The sequence below is a fragment of the Aythya marila genome, assembly GCF_965140915.1.
Source record: "Aythya marila genome assembly, chromosome: 1".
Taxonomy (NCBI): Eukaryota; Metazoa; Chordata; class Aves; order Anseriformes; family Anatidae; genus Aythya; species Aythya marila.
In genome coordinates this window covers 115,166,104-115,188,507 of record NC_139042.1, presented here as the reverse complement: position 1 = coordinate 115,188,507, position 22,404 = coordinate 115,166,104, and the positions used below count along the sequence as shown (strand labels likewise).

At 42.1% G+C, this 22,404-nt stretch overlaps 1 protein-coding gene across 20 annotated transcripts in view; it reads left to right on the top strand.

Annotated features, from left to right (window-relative positions):
• BBX (BBX high mobility group box domain containing) overlaps positions 1-22,404 on the top strand; it is a 136,646-nt gene that overhangs the window by 76,317 nt on the left and 37,925 nt on the right. For 17 of the 20 annotated variants that reach the window (XM_082754931.1, XM_082754941.1, XM_082754938.1 and 14 more), the window contains 5 exons: positions 978-1,220; positions 7,013-7,211; positions 13,030-13,097; positions 16,829-16,909; positions 19,178-19,258. In XM_082754931.1, the coding sequence (XP_082611057.1) occupies positions 978-1,220; positions 7,013-7,211; positions 13,030-13,097; positions 16,829-16,909; positions 19,178-19,258 (672 nt within the window). The remainder of the gene's footprint in view (positions 1-977; positions 1,221-7,012; positions 7,212-13,029; positions 13,098-16,828; positions 16,910-19,177; positions 19,259-22,404) is intronic. The other 3 variants (XM_082754940.1, XM_082754942.1, XM_082754936.1) reach the window with 1 other exon arrangement.

Here is a 22,404-nt window from a genome sequence, read left to right as displayed (position 1 = left end):
TAAGGACCCTGCTGTGTCACCTCACAAATGTATTTTTAGGCTCAACCTCTGTAACAAGAAGTGGGAATGGGAGATTAAGGATTTTGGAGACGTGACGTTTCCATCATGTAGTTAACGTCCACATCGGCATCTCCTCGATGCCTCGGTAAGGCAGGCAGTGACAGGTCAGTGCTGAGGAGGCTGCCTTGAGACGTGCTGGTAAGGAAGAGTGGACCTTGTCGAGGGTGAAAAGCAACTAGGAGAAGCCTGATACTCTGACAGTGCTGTCTGTCGACCCCAGGTCACTTTCCACAACTTGGTGCAAAATAGCAGTGTTGTGGTTAGGTAGGAGGTGGCTTTCTGTCCCATTAACTTCATTAAGTTATAACTTGCTTTCTGTGGTGCGTCTGTTGCGTGAATGATGTGCTGGTCTCTGAGCTGAGCGAGTGCGTTTTGGCAGCGATTTCTGTTGGGATTTGCCCTCTGGCAGTGACAGGGCTGCCCTGCAGAGGCTGTAAGGCAGCTCAGGCTGAGAAATGAATGGCAGGAGACGGGGGAGCAACTCTTTCCTGTGCACTTTTGTTCCTATGCACTTTGTCATTGCAAGCAGGTGTGATTGAGGTCCAAGACAGCTTTGCTCGCCTTATCTCACCGGGATAACATCTAGCGTGTAGGAAACTGGAAGTGAGGATACCCTCCTTCCAGCCCCTCTAGGGCTGTTACTAGAGAACGCTCCTCAGCTTAGAAATCTGCTCCACTTGCAAGTCAACATCTACATCTTGAAGTCTTGAATGTGAGTCAGCATCTAAGGCTTGAATGGGTGAACTTTGGACCTTCTGGCAAGGAGGTTGGATGTAGGCTTCCTGGTCTTCTAGATTTTACAGATGGCCTTTGCAGACAGCTGTGCAAACCTATGTGCATCTCCCTCATTCGAGCACATCTATAGATGCTCTCAGACTATAACTGAGTTTACAGCCCTTCCCTTTTGGTTCTGGTAGGTGCCGCTCCTCGGCGCTGATGGTTTAGAGCAGGATGCTGATGAAACTGAAGATGACGAGTCCTCGGAGCAACGAGCTCGCCGACCAATGAATGCATTTCTCTTGTTCTGCAAACGCCATCGCTCTCTCGTGCGAAAAGAACACCCCCGCCTCGATAATCGTGGCGCAACCAAGATATTGGCAGACTGGTGGGCTGTTCTAGATCCAAAAGAGAAGCAGAAATACACTGACATGGCCAAGGAGGTACGTACTGTATGAATGGTAGATGTAAAGGGAGTTTATTACATGTTTGTCTCCTGTTTCTTAGTACATTAAGTGCTTTTGATAGGGTCTTTCTCTTCTCTGGACTCCTCAGCCTTCCCCAGTGGGATTACGGTGCCCAGAGGTACTGTTGTTCTTACCTGGATTTGCTAGGTCTTTTGGACCAGAATCCAAAGAGTTTGGTCTGTGTGCACAAACTACTGTAGCTCTAATAATCATTAAAAACAAAACAAAACAAAACACTATATACTTTGTGGTAGATATCGCCCGGTAATTCCTGCACTAGAAGCATTAATGCATTAGGTTGTGGCAATCGAAAACAATAAATTGTACAGTTCCATATTAGCTGGCTGTAGCGATACCTACTTCATGCTGTGCATTTGCTGTCAATAATACAGGCTGACCAAGCCAAAAGTACAGTTGACAAATGCAGTCTCTTTTTACTTTTGATGCTAAAGAACTTTAATAGTGTTTCATGAAGTACTCTCTCTTTGTATTGTTACCAATTTCTGATATAGCAGTCTTTTTGAGGGAGAGTCCCAATATCCTAATCAGAGAGGAATAGGCAGTCAGAGCCCTTTAACTGGGAGCAAGAAAAAGAGATTTATTCCCATATTTCACAGAGTGTATTTATATCACTTTAAAATTTAACTAAAGCTTCTTGGGAAATGGCTTGTGTTTGATGAGCTCTCCCCAGGAAGAGTGTTGTGGGTATTGATTGTAGAACATGCAAGACACAGGCATATAGGCTGATAATGCTACCCCAAAAGACAATGCAGGAGTTAGCTGTATGATGTAGATTGTGGGTAACCATTGAATTCAGCCTTAGAAAAAATAATGGAGGGCTGGTGAGAAGGAAGGACCTCTCTCATTTGTGAAGTTATTCCAGTGTACTACAAGAAACACAGGTAGCTGTGAAACAGGTGGGAAAACCATAGTCACGTGAAGTTGTATGCTGCTGATAAAACATATATATAAGATCCAGCCATGTCAGTAGTTTGCGTGAGCGTAGAAAGGCTCGCATGCAAGTGATCTGCATGGCAGGTCATTTTAAAGTAGTGTTTGTAGTTACTCTGAAGTCCCATTTGTGACACAGCATTGAAATATTTGAGCCTTAGCTTTGCCCAGCCACTCCTGACGTGTTCTGCATTCCCACGTACAGATCAGTGATGCTTCCTGACGTGCTGGGGGAAGGGGCAATTAGGAGGTTTGGTACAGATGCAAAAAAAATAAAGACGAAAATGAAGAAAGTATTTTTGGAAGAAATAAATCCGATGTGACTGTTTTTCTTAGCCTTTTGTCTTGCTGAAGGAAACTCACTCGTTAAGAAGGAAAATAATTGCAGAACTTCTATATGAAGTGACAGATCTGAAACTATTAATCATGCTGTTGTAGAAATCATTGTTCCTGTGGTGATTTATTTGTTTCTGTTGGCGTGAAGAACAAATTGCATATTCAGTGTCAAAGAGAAACAATAAATCTAAGTAGTTAGATCATTACCACAAGTTCCAAGAATGTGTAGCGGAGAGATAATGTATAATTTTTATTCTTTAAATTGTTTTATGTTACAACAGTAATTAGCAGCTATAATGTGCCACTGAACGTTTTTGGGCCTTCTTCACAAACAGGCCTGTTCTACGTGTGGAGCACTTCCTTGTTTTAGCACTCGCTTGTACAGTTAGGTTCACTGTTGAGACCGTCAAAAGGATGCTAAAGTCAGCTCTAGTTAGAACTGTGTGTTGATATTTTGTTTTTTCCTAAGGAGAGCTAATTTAAAAGTCCAGGAGGTGAATGCCTTTGCAATAGCATACCATTACCATTGTGCTGGTACGCTTCTGTTTAAGGACCTATATATATAGGGCTGTGTGTGTGTTTATGCAAGTATATATAAAAGTTCACTGAGGTATAAAATGCAGAGGATGAGTTCCCCTTACCTAAAGCAGCTTTTCAGTGACCTTGGACTGCCAATTTTCGTTGCACAGCCTCCAGCATCTCCCGCAGGACCCCTGTGTCATGTCCGCCACCTCTCCCTCCCCCCCAACACGTCCTGTGTTCCCCGAGCTTCCCTTGCCCTTCCAGAGATACAAATGGGCTTGACAGAAGCGGCCCACCATTGCAGTGGCTACAAGCTCCGTTGGGTTACGGTCCTGAGAATGGTTTTACTACTCGGAGCCAGAGTTTACAAAACCAGTGAACTCAGATCAGGCATCAAGTGAGCAACTTCCAGTTTTTTACCTGCGTGGTGTCAGCAACTGATACCATCTCAGCAGGCGTTGGTACATTTTGTCACATGTGCCTAGCAGTAGGTAGGGCCTAGGATTTTTAAAGATAGCGAGCAAGGCAGCCCAGGACTTTGTCAAGTGGAATTATGAGAAGCTTCCTAGTGGATTAGGTACCTGTCCCTGATTCCAGCTGAGAGGATGATGAGATCTATGCTTCATTCAGGCAATTTTGGAAAATCCCTTTATGTACCTGTCTGCACCTCGGGGTGCCTTAATTTCTTAGAAGAGCTGGCCCCACGCTCCTTCTATTTTCAGTCTGGTGGTTAATGGTCTCCTGGAGCAGCACCTGCCCTCGAGACTTCATGCTGTGCCTGCAGAGCTCAGTGTCGGTTTCTGCCGGTGTTTCCTTTAAGGAGCAGGCTTTCCATTTGTATCCTGCAGGCTTCATAGATCAACTTAACTTTGAAAGTTTTATTATGTGGGATATAAGCCCAGTAGTTGATAAATACTCCGAGTAGAACCACAAGTGCTCCTGCCGTGTGTTAGCATTTCACTGCACGGCGAGGAAAATGAATTCTGAGCGCTCATAAATAAGCTGCATCATTTCTGGCTACTGCATTTAACAGGGGGGCTGTGCTCTGTTAACTCTCACAGAGCTTCTGCCCTGCTCGGGGGCTGGAAGCTTTCAGCAGGCATGGAGAATATGCAGTGAAACCATTGCTGTTCTTGTGCAGCTTGGTGTGCTCCAGTTCCCATGGCGCTGGAGGAGGCAAATCGTTTTACTTGGTGATGAAAGGAGCTTGCATCTAAACACAGCGCCTTTTCGGACCTCAGCTCTGAAACGGCACCCGTCCCACCGCATACTGCATCCTTCCCCAGGCTTTCCCAAAGCGGAAACGATGCATCAGCCTGACCCCCCCACACACACACACACACAGCCTGTGCTTTGTCTGTGCTACCTGGAATTTCAGGACATGACCCCGCAGGGCAGTCCTGAAGGCACTGGCATGCTGCTCTGCGTGGGAATGAGGGCGGTGCCTTTACCTTCCAGGACAAAAATATAACTTTTTTTTTTTAAAGGGACTTCAGAGGCTTCCTTAGGCTGCTGTGTTAAATTGGTTTACTGCATAGTTGGTCGAAAGGAGGAAAAGAGTAAGCTCTTCTATTGCCTGTGGCTGTTCCTTGTTACCGTGTAGCTCATTTAAGTTATCTTCTCATGACCTGCAAAGCAGAATCCATCACTTCGTTTTAGGCCTCGGTGTAATTGTCATGAAAATCAATACTGAAAGTCTGTCAGAGATTTGGATCAGGCCCCTATATGCGTTTTATAAAACTGCTTCTTGGTGATTGTTTAACTTATTATATACATATTTTTTTTTCATTTTATCTTGCTTGTTGAATTTCTGAAAGGAGCCGGTGAGTTGTCCTGCCTGAATTGGCTCCCTCCTCTATGGAGAGTACAGTTAATGTTAACTTTTTGGCTCTGCAGAGGAAAAAATCCATTAATACACCGCATCACTTGAATTTCTCTTGTTGGAAACTGATTAAAAGCTTATCGCTGCCTCGTCTGGCAAATGGCATGCATTATGGCTCTCGTTTGATGGGCAGCCTGTTGGATTGTCAAATTAATCCGCAGCATAATTCAATTACTCAGAACAGCAACACCGATACGAGGGGCTTACGTACTTCATCACTGGAGGTTCGGTGCTTTTAACTCGGCAGGCTGGAAACATGATTCATGAGTGGGCTGGGGCTTTAACAATGGAAGGCAAAGCTCGCTTTGTGCGTTTCCTTTCCGCCTCTTCCCTTATCCCCTCCCCTCCCCTCCCCTTCCCTCTGTGAGGCTATTTTTGTGGTCTGCATTCGCTGGCAAAATGAACTCCCAAACCAAACTGAGGAGAAGGCAAAGGGGTGAGAGGAGAGGTGTCGCAGTCCTTCGCTCGCAGATTTAATCCACTTGCCCTCTCCGGAAAATACGGGGTGTATGTGGGTCAGCAGTCCCTGCAGATTTGTATTATTTATGGCCACTTCTATAAATACAGGACTTCCCACGGCAGGTTCACACGGCGCCGTGCTGCTTGTAAAGTGAATCGTGTGTATCCTTGCTACGGTCTGGGGGAAGAAAGTGCCGGCTGACAGCTTAAGATGGAAGTGAAAGTAGGAGAGAGAGGTGCATGCAACGAAGAGCCTGCCACAAGGCACGCCATTTCTTGGTCTGGGAGAGCACAGCACTCACGCTGTTAAGAGGACAGGGTTTTCAGAGTGCTCCTCTTTATTTGGTACCCAAGGGATTTTTTGTTTTCCTCCCTCTGCGTGTTCCTGTGGCATGCATGTGCATGAAGCGTACATGTAGGTGATTTTCCATGCAAAATTGAGACCAAGGACAGCTGGGAGCACAGGTGATTGCAGAAGAAACTCTCTGTGGCTGCCCTGCCGTGTAGTTCAGGACAAAACAGCTCTCTCCCTCGCTTGCTGCCAGCGAGACCCACCTGATAATGAGTTAGGAGGTGCTGAGCTCCTGCTCCCTGCGGCGAGCTCTGGTGCTGACTTGGCAGCCTGCCTCCCACAGCAGTGGGCGCTCCAAGTGCCTATCAGTTGTAAGACAAACATTTGCAGCTGGAATGCTTGGCATGACCCGCTGATTCGTCCCTTCTCTACCTTGCATAGCAACAAGTTTGAAATACTGAAATGCATTCTTTTTATTGCTGTTAATGGTCAAAGATTATTTTTTTTATTATTTTTTTTTTGCCGGGCAGCAAGGTGCTTGGAAACCATCACCGCCACGTTTTGAGAATAGATGCCCCGAGTGCTTTTATTCCAACCAAACCGTGTAGGATGCAGATCCTTTTTCCCCCTCTGTGTAGTCTAGCTTAGATTGTTTTGGTGCTTCATACCAAGAATATAGCAAACAACGACGATACGTGCTCAAGGCCAAAGAGAATTTTCAATGGTCCCGGTTCATTTTATTGCGGCCGTGCAGCATGCTGTTGGAAGGAAGGCTCGGGTGATGTATCAGAAGCTGCTGAAAAAGAGAAAAGTAGGTGGCGGTTTATTTTCAGAGGGATGTGCCTGGTCTGGGTAAGAGCATAACTCAAATATTCTAAAATTTTGAGGTGTTACAGAGCAAGTGCAAAGTAAGGGGCATTATGCTGCATTTATTGCCAAATGAATGTTTTCAGTTCATCCAAACTAAAAGACTACCTGAGAAAGAGTTCAGGTGGTTGTCTTCTCTGTTTCCCAAGCGGTGAGCATATAAACACTGGGGAGCAAGTTGCAGGATCAGAACTTCAGCCTGATATGTGTATTAAACCCTCGGGAGAGAAAAGAGAAGCCTAACTGTTTTTTTAAGTACAGCTCATATCTGAAATATCTGAATATTTCTTCTTGTTAGATTGTGTTGGTGGTCAGACTCTTAGCACATGACTAAACTGTTAAAAAAAATCAAGACATTTAAGGATTATTTACTGTATTAAATCCTCTTATAAAAAGTGCACCCCGTTGCCCTGTAGATAGTATAACGTTACAACTGGTAATTTTCCTTTTCTTTTCTAGTACAAGGATGCATTTATGAAGGCAAACCCAGGGTACAAGTGGTGCCCCACAACAAACAAACCTGTGAAAACACAGACTTCCACTGTTACAAACAGGAAGAAACTGTGGGCCTTCCCTTCAGACTCTGCAAAAGATTTGCCAAGCCCGAGGAAAGTGACAAAAAGTGAAGAAATGCCACAGCTCAACTTCGGGATGGCAGGTGAGATTTCAGTCTTGTGAGGTTTCTCAAAAATAGCATCCTTGCTTTGTTTGAGGATGCGACATGGAGATGGAGCTGCAAGACCTGCAAATACATTTCATGTCCTCAAATTAAGTTGCTAAGACTATCTTTAAACCTCTGTGTAACAATTTTGTACCATTTTCTATACTACATATTTGCTGTGTTGGAGTCAAGTCCAGATATGTGGTAGTTTCTAAGATGTGGCCATTTAGATTTGAGTTATTTTTAGTTCAGGCTTATTTGCTGTTGAACTAGAGATTTTCATTTCCTAGTTATAGAAGGATAGTGCTGGTAGTCTGTTTTTTCCTTCTTTCTTTCTTTCATGGAGGCTAGTACTGTGTTTAATAACTTTGTGTTTACCAGCATGATTTATTGGTGTCTGAAGTTGGAGGTGTTAATAATTCTTGTGGATGAATGTACCTGTGGAACTAAGGCTTTTTGTATTTAAAGCAAGAAAAGTATAATTCACTTTTACTTAAAATTTGCCTTTTCCTATCATATCATGGGGGCAGGAGTACATAATCTTTTAAAATAATAATAATAAAAAACTTTAATCAGTGCAGGTGGAGAGCCTGAACTGGTGAAAGGCAGATAATCTCTTGCTGATATCCACTAATAGCAGAACTGTTGCAATCATGACCTTGAAATAAGAGTTATTAATGTTCTTAAATACTGGCAGCTTAAAAATCTAGAGTCAAGGTGGAAAATAATTACACACACACACACACTTTTTTTTGGTGTGTTTTTTTTTTTTTTTTGTCTTTTTAAGGTTTCTAATTTTATTAAAGTTGATGTATTTCAAACTTTGTTGCATTCTACCTAGTTTATGACAATCGTGTGACAGACAGGATTTTTCTGCTTAGAGACATCTTGATCTAGAGAGTGGAAAATAGTTTTATGGAACAAGTGAAAAAAAGGATAAAAGGGATAAACAGGCTTTTGCACTTTTTTGCCAGTTTCATAATGGTATGAAAATTCCTGTAATGGAATTCCTCCTGGCTACAAAGGAACTGTGAAATGTAATTCAAAATACTTTTTCCTGCAACATAATAGTGATATGTGGGAGACCAGTTCTAAAACCCACAAGCCTCTTCATCCCGTTCTGATTTGGCTATCAGGGGAGTAATGCTTATGCTTTATGCTGCTTATTGACTTTACAGGAAGAACAGGCAGTAGGTCTTGGTCTTGCCTGGCTGCTGTCCCCCACTGCTCCTGCTGGGCTGTCCAATTGTAGAGCTCCTGATAAGAGAGATCTTTAATCAACAACTGTCAGAGCAGAAGATTTAGGACTTGATTAGAAATTAATCTAATCCATCATTTTACCTGTGGAGACATTCACTTCTGAAGAAGGCTCTGTTTTGTGCTAATGTGATTTAATTTTTTTTAACTGCAGACTGAATCAGTGAGTATAGTAATTCATAGGGGTCTTGCTCCAGACCTCATGCCAGTGAAGTCTGGCTATTTCACAAGTATAACAGCACCCATAAAATAATGGCAGCTCCTGACAGAGATGTTAGCAGCATGTAAATCACAACAGGTTTGTCATACCAAATGGATTACGATGTTGTCAGTCGTATACCAGTTCATGACCAGTTCATATATTGTTGAGTTCTTCTCCCCTCTGCTTCATGTGATAGCTTAATTCAAACCTCACTGTTCTGCCCAGCACAACCTCTTTTAAAACCCAGGCTGTGTACTGGCTGATGAACTATAACGCAGGTGAACAACCGTAGAAACACCTTTATCTTTGAAACGCTGCTGTCTTGCATCTTCAAGGCAGATATCATTATTAGGACAAGGATTATATGGCAATCCACAGTTGTTCCAGGAAATCTGTTTTACTTGTTGGTCCTATAAGTCCTTTTTGATTTATTTTTATTTTTTATTATTTATTTTTATTTTTTATTATTTTTTATTTATTTTTTATTTATTTTTATTTTTTTATATCACATTTAATTTTGGAAAACATTACATAGTAAGCATAAAATCTTCCTTTCCTTTTCAAGTCCCCCCCATCCCAGGCCATTTCTCCTATTTTTGGCATTCCAACAGCAACCATCCCGCTTCTTTTAAGCTTCTTATGTTGACCTGTTGCTGTATGAAGAGCCTGAGGTGTGGCACCATCACTGGGCTCCTGACCTGCGGCATCGGTAGTGGTGTCCCTGCTCATCCAGCCTGCAAGCTGTAGTTGAGCACGTTTTTATTGTGCCTCCCTTGTGATCTGTTCTAGGGTGGCAGGCAAAGACAACAGTTGTTCACAGGTGAACGTATTCATTGCAGCATCTACTGTCACAACTACAGAGCCAAGTGGGCAACAGCTTTCCTGTGGAAAAGCTCAGTGTTTCAGATACTTCTGTAGCTCTGTGTCAGAAGAAGACACTCCCTAGTACAGCCAATGTCCTGATAGAGATGCAGAATTTGTTCTGTAGAAAGCAGCGTGATCCTGAACCCAGGTGAAAGTTTACTGGAACTGTTGCTTGCTGGCTTTTTTTCTTCCTCCATTCTTCTTTTCCTCAGATGGGAAACTTGCCATGTTGAACAAGCCGGCCTGCTGAGTTTCTAACCATGCTGGTACTAACAACGTGCATGTATGTCGTTCCCGAATAGCGAGATGGTGCAAGGTTAATCACTGCTGAAAGCTGTTGAGAAAGCCACCAATCCCCTCCCATTCTATGAGTGAGATGTGTGTGCTGTTTTCTCATTACTGTTGATTTAACTGTAGAGGGCTATAAAATAGCACTTAATCCTCATTTTTTCATACCAGTAGGTTCTTAGTGCCATAAGAGAAACATTATTGCGCTGAGAAGGTTCGATAAGCATGCGGCAGTTTGTGTATATACATTTTGTCTTCCCTTATATAAGCTTATTTTGTAATTTGAAACCTTAGTGGAAAGATTTTTAAGTGCTAGTTCTCCGCTACAGCTGCAGCATAAGTATTCAGTTTGCTCAAGCACAGAATTAACTTTCCACTGAGCTGTCATTTTTTTTCATCCTTTTAATTTTTATTTTTAAATAAACAGTGTAAGTATTTGCTTACTTGGAGGAGGAAAAAAAAAAAGGTAAAGCAAAAGCCTATTCTTGTCATTTTGTTATAAGCTGTTTATTTGAAGGGCAGAAAACTGAGACCACCTGTTCAGCCAAGAAAATATTTAGAAGTGAGGGAAGAAGTGTAGAGCCATAAGCTAGGTGTTCTCCAGTTGGTGAAAACTGAGGAGGAGGAAGACCTAAGGCAACGAAAGTGAGTCTCAAGAGAGGAGCTGTGAGCCATCGGCGTGATGTGGGCAGAAGGAAGTGCTGTGCTGCAGTGTGTCAGGCAAAGCATTTTCAGGAGCTATAGAGAAGAATTTACAGTGTTCAAGAGAGTACAGGTGAGAGCTCATCTGACGTGGTTACCCTGCTGACCATTCATGTGCAGGAATGATGAACTCTGCCTGGTGTAACTGGAGAGGAGAGCTACAGGGATCACAATTGGTATGGGAGATGAACGCGTGTGATGATGTCGGGACATCCTGATCTGTTTAGGCTAGTAGAGCAAGTGGAGGAAGCACAGGGAGACTCCTGTAGATACAGCAGATGGAAATTTAGAGAAAAATTATTTAAACTTTACAATATGGACACCAGAGAAAAAAAAAAAAGTGTACCTTTACCTAGCCCTCAGTAAATGTAGGCTGAAAACTGAAAGAAAACTCATAGTATTTAGAGGATTTGGGTTCTGCGGTGGTATTCCTATGTAAATAAATAAAGAAAAAGCAGCCAGGCAGCCCCTAACTGTTTAACACGGAGCTCAGTAAGTTTGTGGTGCACCTGGAGATCTCTTCCAGTCTCTTCTTCAAAATTACTGACTGTTCAGTCAGTGTCTTTCGAGATGTGTTTAGTTTTCAGTTTTTAATTGCTCTGATTTCCTCTTCTTTGAGGGACAGAGCTGTTGCTCGATCAAGTATATTAATGGTAAAAGGTGCTATATTGACAGCGTCTATTCACTTAAGAATTGTGCTTAAGCATTTGCTGACCCTTCCCATTTCTGTCTTTGTTTCTTCAGCCACTTCTTGTTACTAGACTCTACACTTCTGATAGCGCCTTGTCTCTTTGCAGAAACTTAATATCTTCTATTCCTTTTTTTTTCTTTATTTTGAAGTAAAGTGCTTAAAAACAAAACGAAACCAATTCTATCTGTTCATTACATTAAAGGAAAAAAAGTAATTTCAGTTGAATGTCATGGGGTTTGAAGCAAGTGCTATCTAGGCTGTGTTCTTAAGCTAGTGACCGCTCTTCTGTCCTTGGGATAATGGATGAGCTTGGGTTTATTCACATTGCTTTCCTATGGAATCTGAATATCGTTTTTTTTTTCAACCACTATTTAAAGAGTATTAACAAACTTTTTTCCTGTGAATGTCAGTGTGAGATGCTGTCCAAGGGAGGAGCTTTGGCAGCATCTGTAGCATTGAATTAAACAGTCCCAGTGAGTGTTCCTGTGAACTGGAGCTTGATTGTCTGTAGTGCAAAACCACTGGGAGGTTTACAGGTATGGTTACACATCCATTGGTTCTCTCCAAAAAACAGCTAGGCTTGGCTCTCGAGTTGGAATGGGCCACAGAAATTCCCAGTGGGTATTTTGGATGCAGCTATTGTGTTAGAGGCAATTTAACCAAACAGACGAGGGTAATTGTGCCAGTTAGCCGCCGTTCCAGAGAATGGTCCCAGGCGCGTGTAATTTATTGTTGGAGAAATCGTTTTTTGTGTAGTTTAGCAAAAGGAAATTGGAAGATGTGAGTACGCACTTAGTAAGACCTGGGGAGGTTAATTACCAAGAGATAACTTGGTGTTTTCAGGAATACAGCAAGGATAATGCTTTTTTTTTCTTTCTTTCTCTCATATTGTGGCTGTTGTGCGAGACATTTGGACCACAGACTGTTTTCCTCTCTCTCCGTATCTCTTTGCTAAATAGAGATCCTGCGTTACTTCCAAGGCACTCCCCCCAAACCAGACGACTTGTCTTCATGGTGATGAAGAGCAGCCACTGTTTTGAGTGGCAAAGCCACTCCGCGAGTAATGCAGTGACAGGGTTGATAGCTTTTACTTTTTGCTGTCATTTTTTTTCAGAACTTGTGAGGTGCTTGGAGCCTGGAGGCTAGAAACTGTCAGAACCAAATATTCAAAAGAAGAGAACTCATATCTTCATTTTGCTTTCCTCAATTAGATGTCGTATCGGTGGAGCAACAAGTAGGCAGTCACCAGCTTGGCTGGCTGGTGCCTGTGCTGTTCTGGCGTGGAGGATTGAGCACTTCATGCTTCAGTGCTGTCAGGCTGGCACTTTTCACCACTAAATGCAGCTCTCTGTTAAAGCTGAATTTTCCTGCAGAGCTTGAGCGTGTCATTTTGTTCCATCCCTTCACTCCTTCAGTGGCTAAGGAAGGAAACTGCTCTCTTGGTAGGAGCATCCACCGAGTATATTAGTGTGTCTTTGTGTGTGTCTGTGTCTGAGATGTATGAGATCATTACGCTTGCCTGTTTTAAAGGTAGCCGGCTCCGTAGTGCGTATAACCTTTGGCGGTAAAATTGTAAATCCGCGCAATGAGGTGTTAAGCACACAAATCCAATTAAATCCTTCAAACAGCTTTGAGAGCCTCTCCCAGAGGGTACAGAAATGGTTATTTGTGATTCTCTTGAACTGCCTTTTATGGCCGCTCGCTCAGAGCGTCTGTGACAAGTAGTCTTCTGGGGGTTTAACACTGCAAATGGCAGGCTCCTTAAACAAGCAAATGAATAAACCTAAGACTTGGTTTTACTCTTTTAACAGATCCTACACAAATGGGAGGCCTAAGTATGCTGCTTTTAGCCGGGGAGCATGCCCTGACTGCACAAGAGGTAAGGAACTCTCTTCTCTCCCTTACCACAAGCCCTCAGTTTAAAAAGAGCTCTGAAAAGGACCATCTGCCAAGTGGGAAGTGGAATTTAAGATACATCTTAGGTAACCTAAGGTGGAACTGAAGTGTGAGCCTGGTGATGTGAGTCTTGTAGTCCAACCATGACCATAGATATCAGGCCTGGGTTTGATACCAGTTCTGTATTAACTCCAGACTGATGAATATGTGATCAAACCAGGCAGGTCTGCCCAGTGAGAGGATGCTGTTGCAAATGGAAGGATTGACATACACTGACTGTTAACAAACAGGCAGTTTGCAAGCTCTTTGGGCAAGGAATTCATACACTTACATGCTTGTGTAACGCCTCACACAACTGCGGCCTTGGCGCTCATAGCAAAGTCAATACAGAATAATTTCCATACAGTCAGTGTAATTATATATGCGCTCTGAAACCATGCAAGTGCTAACAGGTAATGGAAGTATTGCAGTCTGTTCCTATTGACTAAGTCTTTGTCTGAAAAGAAGTTTGTCGTTCAGTTGCCATCAAACATTTTGTATTTACAAAAGGCTGCAGTAAATAAGAGTGTTTCTGAGGATCTCCAGGAGCGCAGGGACCTCCAGTCTTTTGTCAGACTGATTGTTATTTGTGACCTACTTTGTGGGCCAGTTTTGAAAATTGTTCATAAGGTGGTTTGTATGTTGGGTAAGATAGGTAGTCATTCTCCTTTTGATTCAGTATTCTAGTGATGATTGGATATGGAGCAAATATTTCTTAGGCTTGTGTTGCCCCAAATGCAGTAAAGTTCCTAAAAACTACTTAAAAACTACTACTTTCACTCTGTGAAAAGGTTCAGGAGTTGCTTAACTCTGGAACACATAGATAATGATTTTATATGGATATGAGGCTATAAATCATATGCCATATATCTAAAACTCTGACACTGCTATTTAAAAAAAAAAAAGAGAGAGGGAGCTGGAATGTCATTCTAAAAGGATTCCAAGTGATACCCTGTAGTCTTCATTGTTACTGAAGTGTGTGTGTACATAGAGGAATCACATGCATATATGTGGATCTTAAATTGGGGGACTGCCAGAGTTAGGATTGCCTATCTACATTTAGTTTGACTGCTTGTATATGTACGATTATGCAGACTTGGGTGGCCTTGTAAGCAAACATCTTAAAATACTATTAGCATCTTAAAAGTTGTTGATACAAAGGAGGGGCGCGCTGACACGGTTTGTTCAGAACCTCAGAAATGATGAGGAAAAGGATCCTTACGTAACAGCTCTGCTAATCCCAAGTAAATTTATTCAACGCCCACTGCTTTTCTGCTAAGTGTGTGCTAAATGGATATATAGGGGCTTTTCAAATCCGGGTGGTTAAAGTTAGCGTTGTCAGCGCTCCAGATAGCAGGTAACAAAGCGAACATGCACCAGCAGGAAAAGGGGAAAGGGGCACCGTAGTGATGCTTACCAAAGTGCTTTAGTCACCATCTTTCTGTGCTGGTTATGTTCCTATTTTGGTCATTTTTTTCGATACACCAGAAGGCTTTTCATCTGATAACAGAATTCGGTGTTGATGTGTGATTGATTTCCAAGCAGTGCCTTGAGCTCTTAAACAGGCAAGAAAAGTAAAAAACCTTAGCAACAGTAGGTAAAGGGTACGGGTAAGCGATGACTTTTCACCTGATACTTGTGTCCTTCCGTCAGTTAAGCAGAACTGTGAGGTGTATACGAGCACATTTTGTCAAACACCTGAACAAAAATGTTTACCGGGACTGTTCTTGTAACTCTGGTTGCACGAGACAAAACCTCATCCTGCCACTGTTCTGCTCATTAAACTGCAATAAGCCTGAAACTCCACGAGGCATGCTCCTTGCGTTCAGGCTCCTTCCCAAGGCCGTGAGGACAGTTGCTTGCCTTAGAGCAGCACCTAGCGGTCTCTGTGCTTAACTTCCCAGGAAGCCCTGAATTTGTAGCACAGTCCAAAACGTGGCTCTTCTGCCAGTTCCCCCCTTGCTGCTGCCCTGCATATCAGGACCAGATGCAAATCTTGGATCACTCAGTGAGGAAGGAGGACGTGTGAGCCAGGTGCTGTCCTGTGCCTCTCGTTTATTTCAGAGCAGGCCACGGTAAGTAACCCACAGGGGACTGTGAGGATGCGGAGGCAGCATCCCTACGGCTTCCTCCTGGCTGAGAATGAGCGGTTGTCTGGCCCGCGGTGCCAGGCTGCCCAGAGCCTGCACGCAGCAGTGTTGCCTGGGGTGTAAATCAGAAACAAAGATTGTTTCAGTGCAGCTGAGGATAAGCCAGTAGGAGGAGAGAGGAGAAGAAATGATGCAATGTTGAGTACTCTGTATTACAGCAGGAAAGGAGAGCCATGCAATGGCACTGTTAGTACAACTGTGCCCTTCAGTAATTACTGTATCTCTTTGGTCAAGTTCAGCTTGGCAGAGATTAGAAACCCCAGAGACTGTCAATTTCCCCCAAGTTGGGAGTGTGGGCACAACAGCTCTTGTGTTGCAGAGGCAGAACCTCTGCAGCAGATTCCTGTGCTTGTGTACTTGCCATGCACGAGCATCTTGGGGCAGCCAGCAGCAGGAGCTGCAGAACAAACTGCATGTACTGCAGGCATGGTGAATCTGTGGCACTTGGTTCTTGCAGGCAACAGACACAGTTGCTAGCCAGATCCCATGTGGCCGTCCACAAATAAATGCTATTGATACACCCATTCTAATAAGAAATGAGGTGAAAAATACATTTGCATTGAAATATTTCGAATAACCTGGAATTCCATGAAAAATTGAAAATCATTAGGGGAAAAAAAACTCCATCTTGTTACCTACCTTTCGAAAATCCCACAAGGCCTCCTTCCTTTCTGCTGTTTTCTATGAGTTCTGTTATGTACTGTATTTTATATTAATAATGCCTCAGCTCCGAGGAGTCAGACATGTAAATATTTTACACTCAAACGTGTCATTTCCTATTCAGTACAATCCCTTTACAGAAGGATGCTTGAGTAACAAATTTCTGGCTAATAAGAGCAGTATGGGTAAGGTCTTATGAAATCAGATGAGGCTGGCTGTTGGTTTTGGTTTTTGAGCTGTCATTTCTTTGTGTTTTGATTTCAGAAGTTATGATGCTTGATTGTACTGCTTCTCATAAGCACCCCTAAACAGATGTTTATGTTTATTATTTGAGCACTTTAAGGCTTGTGGCACCCTTAACTACTTATTTTCATGCTGTGAAGTGATTAGCAATTATTTTTGTCACTAGGCAACCCTTAGTGGTTTCAAAAACTTCCTTCTTAGCTTCTAAGTAATTAATTTTCTTCAGAATGGAAGTGTAAATTAAAGAGGTAGTAGATAGCATCATGAATACCAGGTATCTGTGTATGCAGCCCAAAATCATCAGTGTAGTATTTGTTGCGTACAACTCTTCTACAGTTTGGAATAAAAAAAAACAATCCCTGGTATTATCATGCTCTTTCTTATTAGGCAATTGTGAAATACATTAAAATGGGTGCTAAGCTATGTTTTCACCTTTTATTTTGATTCAACTAGGATTCAGCCAGTCCAGGAATCTGAAACATTACATGGTCCATTTTCTCTTAAACACAGCATGTTCTTAAACACAGCAATATCAGCTGCCTGATATTTCATTTTGCCTACTACTGTTCTTAGCCTGAAAGAAAAACCCTTGAGGTCTTACTCTCCACGCTCCTTGTTTCAGGTTTCCTCGAGTACTTGCCAATCTGATGCGACTAATTCTACGGAAGCGTGTCAGAAGTCGTCATTGTTCCAGTTTGCAGAGGTGAGTTTCTTTAGAAGGGAATGGTTTTTGTTTATGTTTTCTTTTTCAAGAGGTATCTGGTGTTTAGCTGAAAGAGAAATTAAACACCTCTGACTGGAATTCATGGCAGTATTTCTTCCTTGTTTTGAGGTTTATGTTACTGGATTATGTATCTGGTAGATGTGTCTGGCTTGAAGTGCAGGAGATTGTGTTCAGGAACATGATTGAAACCCTAGAGCAATAATAGAGTTGTGGTTTAAGCAGTGATTTAGGATGTGTCATTCCTGCACTTAGGTATTAACTGGAGTCTAACTGACTGAAGTCTCAACAGGTATATTTGGGTGTCATTTAGCCATTCTGACTACTTTAGGCCCTGACTCCATCAAAAATAACTGTAGTTCTGGAACTTCCAAGATTTTCTTCTGTTCTGTAACCACAAAACAGCTCAATGCAACTATGCTTTGGTTTTGCAATGTACAACATTTTTGTTAATATATTTCCACTAATAGCTAGATAGTGCTGCTGAACTGTGGTTTGTTTTTTTGTTTTTTTTTTTTTTTTTTTTGGCTTTTGCTTTTAAATACGGCAATTTCTAATTCAAGGTCTAATGGATTTAGTTGACAAAAATAACGTGATGCAAATGAGGTTGCAGAGAGTCCTGGCCCTTTGTAAGCATCACTTGCTTGTTTACGTCCTTTTCAACTTCTTAAATTACAATAATCTAAGTGGCTTAAATATTTAGCTGTATAAATATTGATTGTACAGGATGCTGGGTGGCATTTGAGAAGTTGTGTATGGAAAGAAAGTTTATTAGAGCAAGGGCTTCTTTTATTACCTGGTTTCAGACCAGCCATGAATCTTACTGTCTTAATACTCCTTGCTGTGTGCACCTTCATATTCCTCCCTAAATGTCATCGCTTAAGGAGTAGATATATACCAGGCCTGGCATACAGAAAACATGATTTTGTTTTAACATTAACCCACAAGACCTTGAGCTCTAACTTAAGATCTGAGGTTTTGAAAATGTATTAGACAATGATTAATGCACTGATCCTTTATTTCTGATTAAAGGTAATGGCCAGAACGAAATACATAACCTGTGTCCTAAACAGCCTGCTGGCTTGTCTTGTTAGGAAATGCCTGGCTTGTTGTTAATGAAAACAGTACTTAAAAGCTTCTTAAAATTGGTTAATTCCAGTGTTAATTATGGTACTAATTCAACATCCATCTTCCAGTATTTCTGAGATACTTTTGTGTACTTAAACTGTCAGTTGAGCAACATAAAACATTGTATAGTTCCTTTCGATAAGTCTGCTCCTTCAATTTCCCTGTTACCCATCTTTTAACCAGTACGAAAAATATCAGTGCAGTTATTGAGTTCATTTTACAATGCCCAAGCAGGAAAGAGCCAGAATCATGTGGTAGTAGCAAGAACTGTGTTGTGTGCTGCAAGATATGCTCTTTAAAGGGTTCATGACCTCTGCTTTTTCTTCCCAACCAAAGAACTTCAGTGGGTTCCAGGAAGCGAGCTCGTCTGCACTTCTAAAACTTGTAGTTTAGAAGTAGCTGATTGATCAATAATTAGAAATGCATATTAGCTCATTATTCATTTTTATATTAATTTTTATTATTCATATTTTTCAACAATATTAATCGGTTTGTAGTGAGGTTGTGCCTAATTAGTACGTGGCAGGTTTGTGTATCAATGACAAAATAAATGGTAGTTGTACCTAGGTCTGTGATGAATTCAAAGTGTAATTTGCAACCAAAAAAAATTGACATGAGCTACGTAGTTTAAAAAAAAAAAAAAAAAAAAAAAAAGTTCCCATAGTCTCTGGGATCAATCGGGTATCTTTTCTAAAAGTGCATGCATATGTTGTGTCCCTGCCCACACTTATCTTCCATGCTGAGCAGCAATTTGTGCTCTATCAGCACCACCATGCTGTGGCTGGGTCTTTTCACTGAACAGTGAAATACAACCTAGTGTTAAGTTTTTGTTGTTAACCCTCTTTTGACATGTCAACGGGCAAACAAACACCCTTCAAAAAAAGTTCTAGCCTGTTCTGTTGATCCTAGGAAGGTTTTCATTGTGAAAAATTATTCAAGATCGCTATTTCCATGTCTCCTGGGAAAGCAGGTACTGTTCTTTGTAGGGGTATGCTGGGACTCATCGGCATGTTCTTTGGTACCAATGGTCTTTCACTATCATGGATCAGAAATTTCACATGTTGAAATTTGATACTGAAACTGAAGAGTTAAGTGATGCAAACATAATTGTTTTCTTGACAGATCTCTTCAAGCACATCACAGCCAGGAGTCCCAGGAGCTGTAAAACAAACGGAGGAGTCTGCATTGTTTCAGTTTGCTGAGGTATAATAGCTAAAATATGATGGGGGAGGATGGGAATAAGCAATGAACCAATAAGGGCTGTCACTGAATGGTTAATCACCCTTTCTCTTAAGAGGCTCCCATCAGTAGATGTTTATCTTCATGACAGCATTGCATTAAGAAAATCCTGAGGGGAAAAAAGCAGTGATTTGAAGAGATGTCCATAGCGTACACAAAAGATAGTGGGGAAAAAAAAGCTGTAAAAAAGATACAGCTGCTCCAGAGGCAGGAAACCTTTAGAAAAATAAACTTGCAGGCTAAAGGAAGCTTACCATAGCTACAAGGCTATGTGACAGCACTGTTAGGTGGTGACATCTAAGTCTATAAGTTGTCCTCTCTCTTTCATGTATGGAAAATTCAGAGTCCTTAGAGATTGTTTTTATGAATTTCTTCTCCACATGTTTAATGTGCTTCTACAAATTGATTTTTGACACCTATTCTCTTCTTGCCCATTTGGGGGAGTCTGGTACTACTTGCAGAATTTCTTATGCTGAAGGTATATTTAGGGTGTGTGTGAAAAGAGCTGGCGCTGTGCTGGAGGAACGTAAGGGGATGAAAAGATAATGCTGTTGGTTATTCCATGTGCTTACGGAGGTTTGACTACAGACAACATGCTTACTTCTATTACATGTTAAGCTAATTATATACTGTGCATTTTTAGCTTGGCTGGCATGTGCTTTGATGTGTTCCCTGAGTCCAATTAGAAAAAATAAATAATAATTTACTGATTCAGGTGCCATAAAATACCTGAATAGAAACACCTCCATAAAAGATACAGTACACTTGATGTCTCTGATTGTTAAAACATTTTTATACATGCTATCATTTTTTAAATTACAGGTTAAATTGGAAAGTTCTTTTGAGAATATTAGTGGAATTTAGCAGGATGAAGCCATTTGATGAAATCAAGCTTTCAAAGAAAGCAAAAGATCTGCAGTGTGGAACATTCCTGTGAATTTTCTTGCTAAGTTTCACACTAGTGAATCTGCTAATTTAGTCTCAAAAATCTTACATTTTAATTCTACATCATTTTTCGCTGTGTACAGAGTTGAACAGGGTACGAAATACCTTGATTACAGCATTTTCAAATCATACTCTGAAGCTTGACTCAGACATACCTTCAAAATTTTACAGAACCTAAAATCAATTCCCCTTGTACATGAACAAACAACAGCAAACCTGAAAATTGTCTTAAGGATGTGACAGTATTTCATCTCATACCGCTACGCTGTGCCAGCTCACTTGTCAAAGTGGAGTGCATCTATGAATCATCAAATGTTAGGAAGAATAGGTGCTTAGAACGTTAATTAGAAACTGGCCAAAGTTAATGCCAGGGTTAATCTTTTTCCTCTTAAAAATACTAAAATATGCCTACAGTCTGGAGGGGGTGGGGTTTTTTTTAGATTTTTTTTTTTCGGTGTCTGGAAATAACAGAACCCACCAAAAAAAAAAAAAAAAAAAAAAAAAACTTCTTTTTTTTCCCATGACTATTTCTCCAGTGTTATGCTTTTGTTATGAAGCCTTAATGGCAGTGACTAACATTGTGTTTTATCTAAAGCAATAGAGAAATGGCTTTAAGATTGCAGCCTGATTTTCATTTACTTTGTTCCAGGGGAAAATACTATGCATGCTAAAGAACCTCTTTAAGCTTTTTATTATTATTATTCCTGCTATTAAAGCTGCCTGTGCTCCTTCAAATATAAGGGCTTTCATTTGCACAGGGTGTCTTTGTCAAGTTTGGCAAAAATCCCATTCCTTAATGCGCCACTTCTTACTGGGTCCTGTCTATATGAATGCATCTCTGCATTTAGGAAGCTAAATTATGGTAAGCAATTTGCAGTAGGCTTCTGTCACCAGTGTACAAAGCTACAAAAGAAAAACGAGAGGGAGAAAAAGTAGTTATTTAGCCAGTGGCCAAGCAGACCTGTGAAGAAATGCGAATTGTGCTGTAGTCTGATGTGCCTGCAGTCTTTTGGCAGCCGTCCCACCTCATTTTTGGTTCTGGCTGGGCGTTCTTCATATGTTTCCTGTCTCTTTACCGCTGTTGCGGCAGGCTGAGCGAGAGCGAGTCTTTGTAAGGACAGAGATCCCATTGAGTAGGTATGGCATTTTAAATGGACACCTCTACCCCGCAGTACAAGGCCGCTGTCACTCAGAACGGGTTCGTTGCATTCATGCCGTCTGGGATTCTTTCTTCTATAGAGCCTCAGCCTGGCTGGCCGGCACAAGCGTCTCAGTCTTCAATTAAAGCTGATGAGGATGTGGCTAATGAGGCCTGCCCGGTGTTGTCTCGCCACAAGAGATGATTAGAGGCTTGGGAGTGAGACTGTGCTGGGGCCTGTGGGCGTGCAGGCAGCCAGTGCACTGGCCTTCCACCATGATGAGGTGTCCTCATAAGCTTGTTGTTTTGTTTGGGTTTTTGTTTGTTTGTTTTTAATTTTGGTGTGTCTCCAAGTTACGTTCTTGGCTTCTTCACTCTGCTCTGATCTAGCAAATGCTCGGTGGTCCCACTTGAGCCCCTCTCACTTGTGCCTTTGTGGAAGGCCATTATGCAGGGCAGTGCCGCCTGGCATGGCGCTGGTCTGCGGGCCGCCTGGCCGCATGGGCTGCTGGCTGCCATCCTCCCTGCCATGTGAGGGAGGCAGAGCAGATGGGCCCCTTTGCTCTCCTGGCCATACTGGCTGTGTGTTTGGCAAACGCGAACAGATGGTGAGGGCTGCTTCGCAGGGAAGGAACACGGAGACCTCTTAGATTTACTTAGCTAAACTCTCGTCCTTAAACAAACAAAGAAACGCTTCCAGAGAGTGACAGCGGTAACGTTGCTAGTTTAACCCTCTTCACTTACAGGGCCTCTTCTGAGGTTTTTCTCTAGGTGATGTAACGAAAATACAATCATACCCAGCATGCAGCAAAGTCGGCTCCTCCTCGCTGGTCCAGCAGGTTATCAGCACTAGAGCAAAATGCACGCCGGAGGGTGGGTCTGTCCGTGCTGCGTTCTCACACGGTCGCTTTCAGCAGACCTGAGGGCAGCCCTTTCTGTGCATTTCTGTGCTGAACAGAAGGTTTGGATCCAAAATTTCTGGTCAAAATGCCGTGAAATTGGGAGTGTGAGATCTAGTCAGCATCTT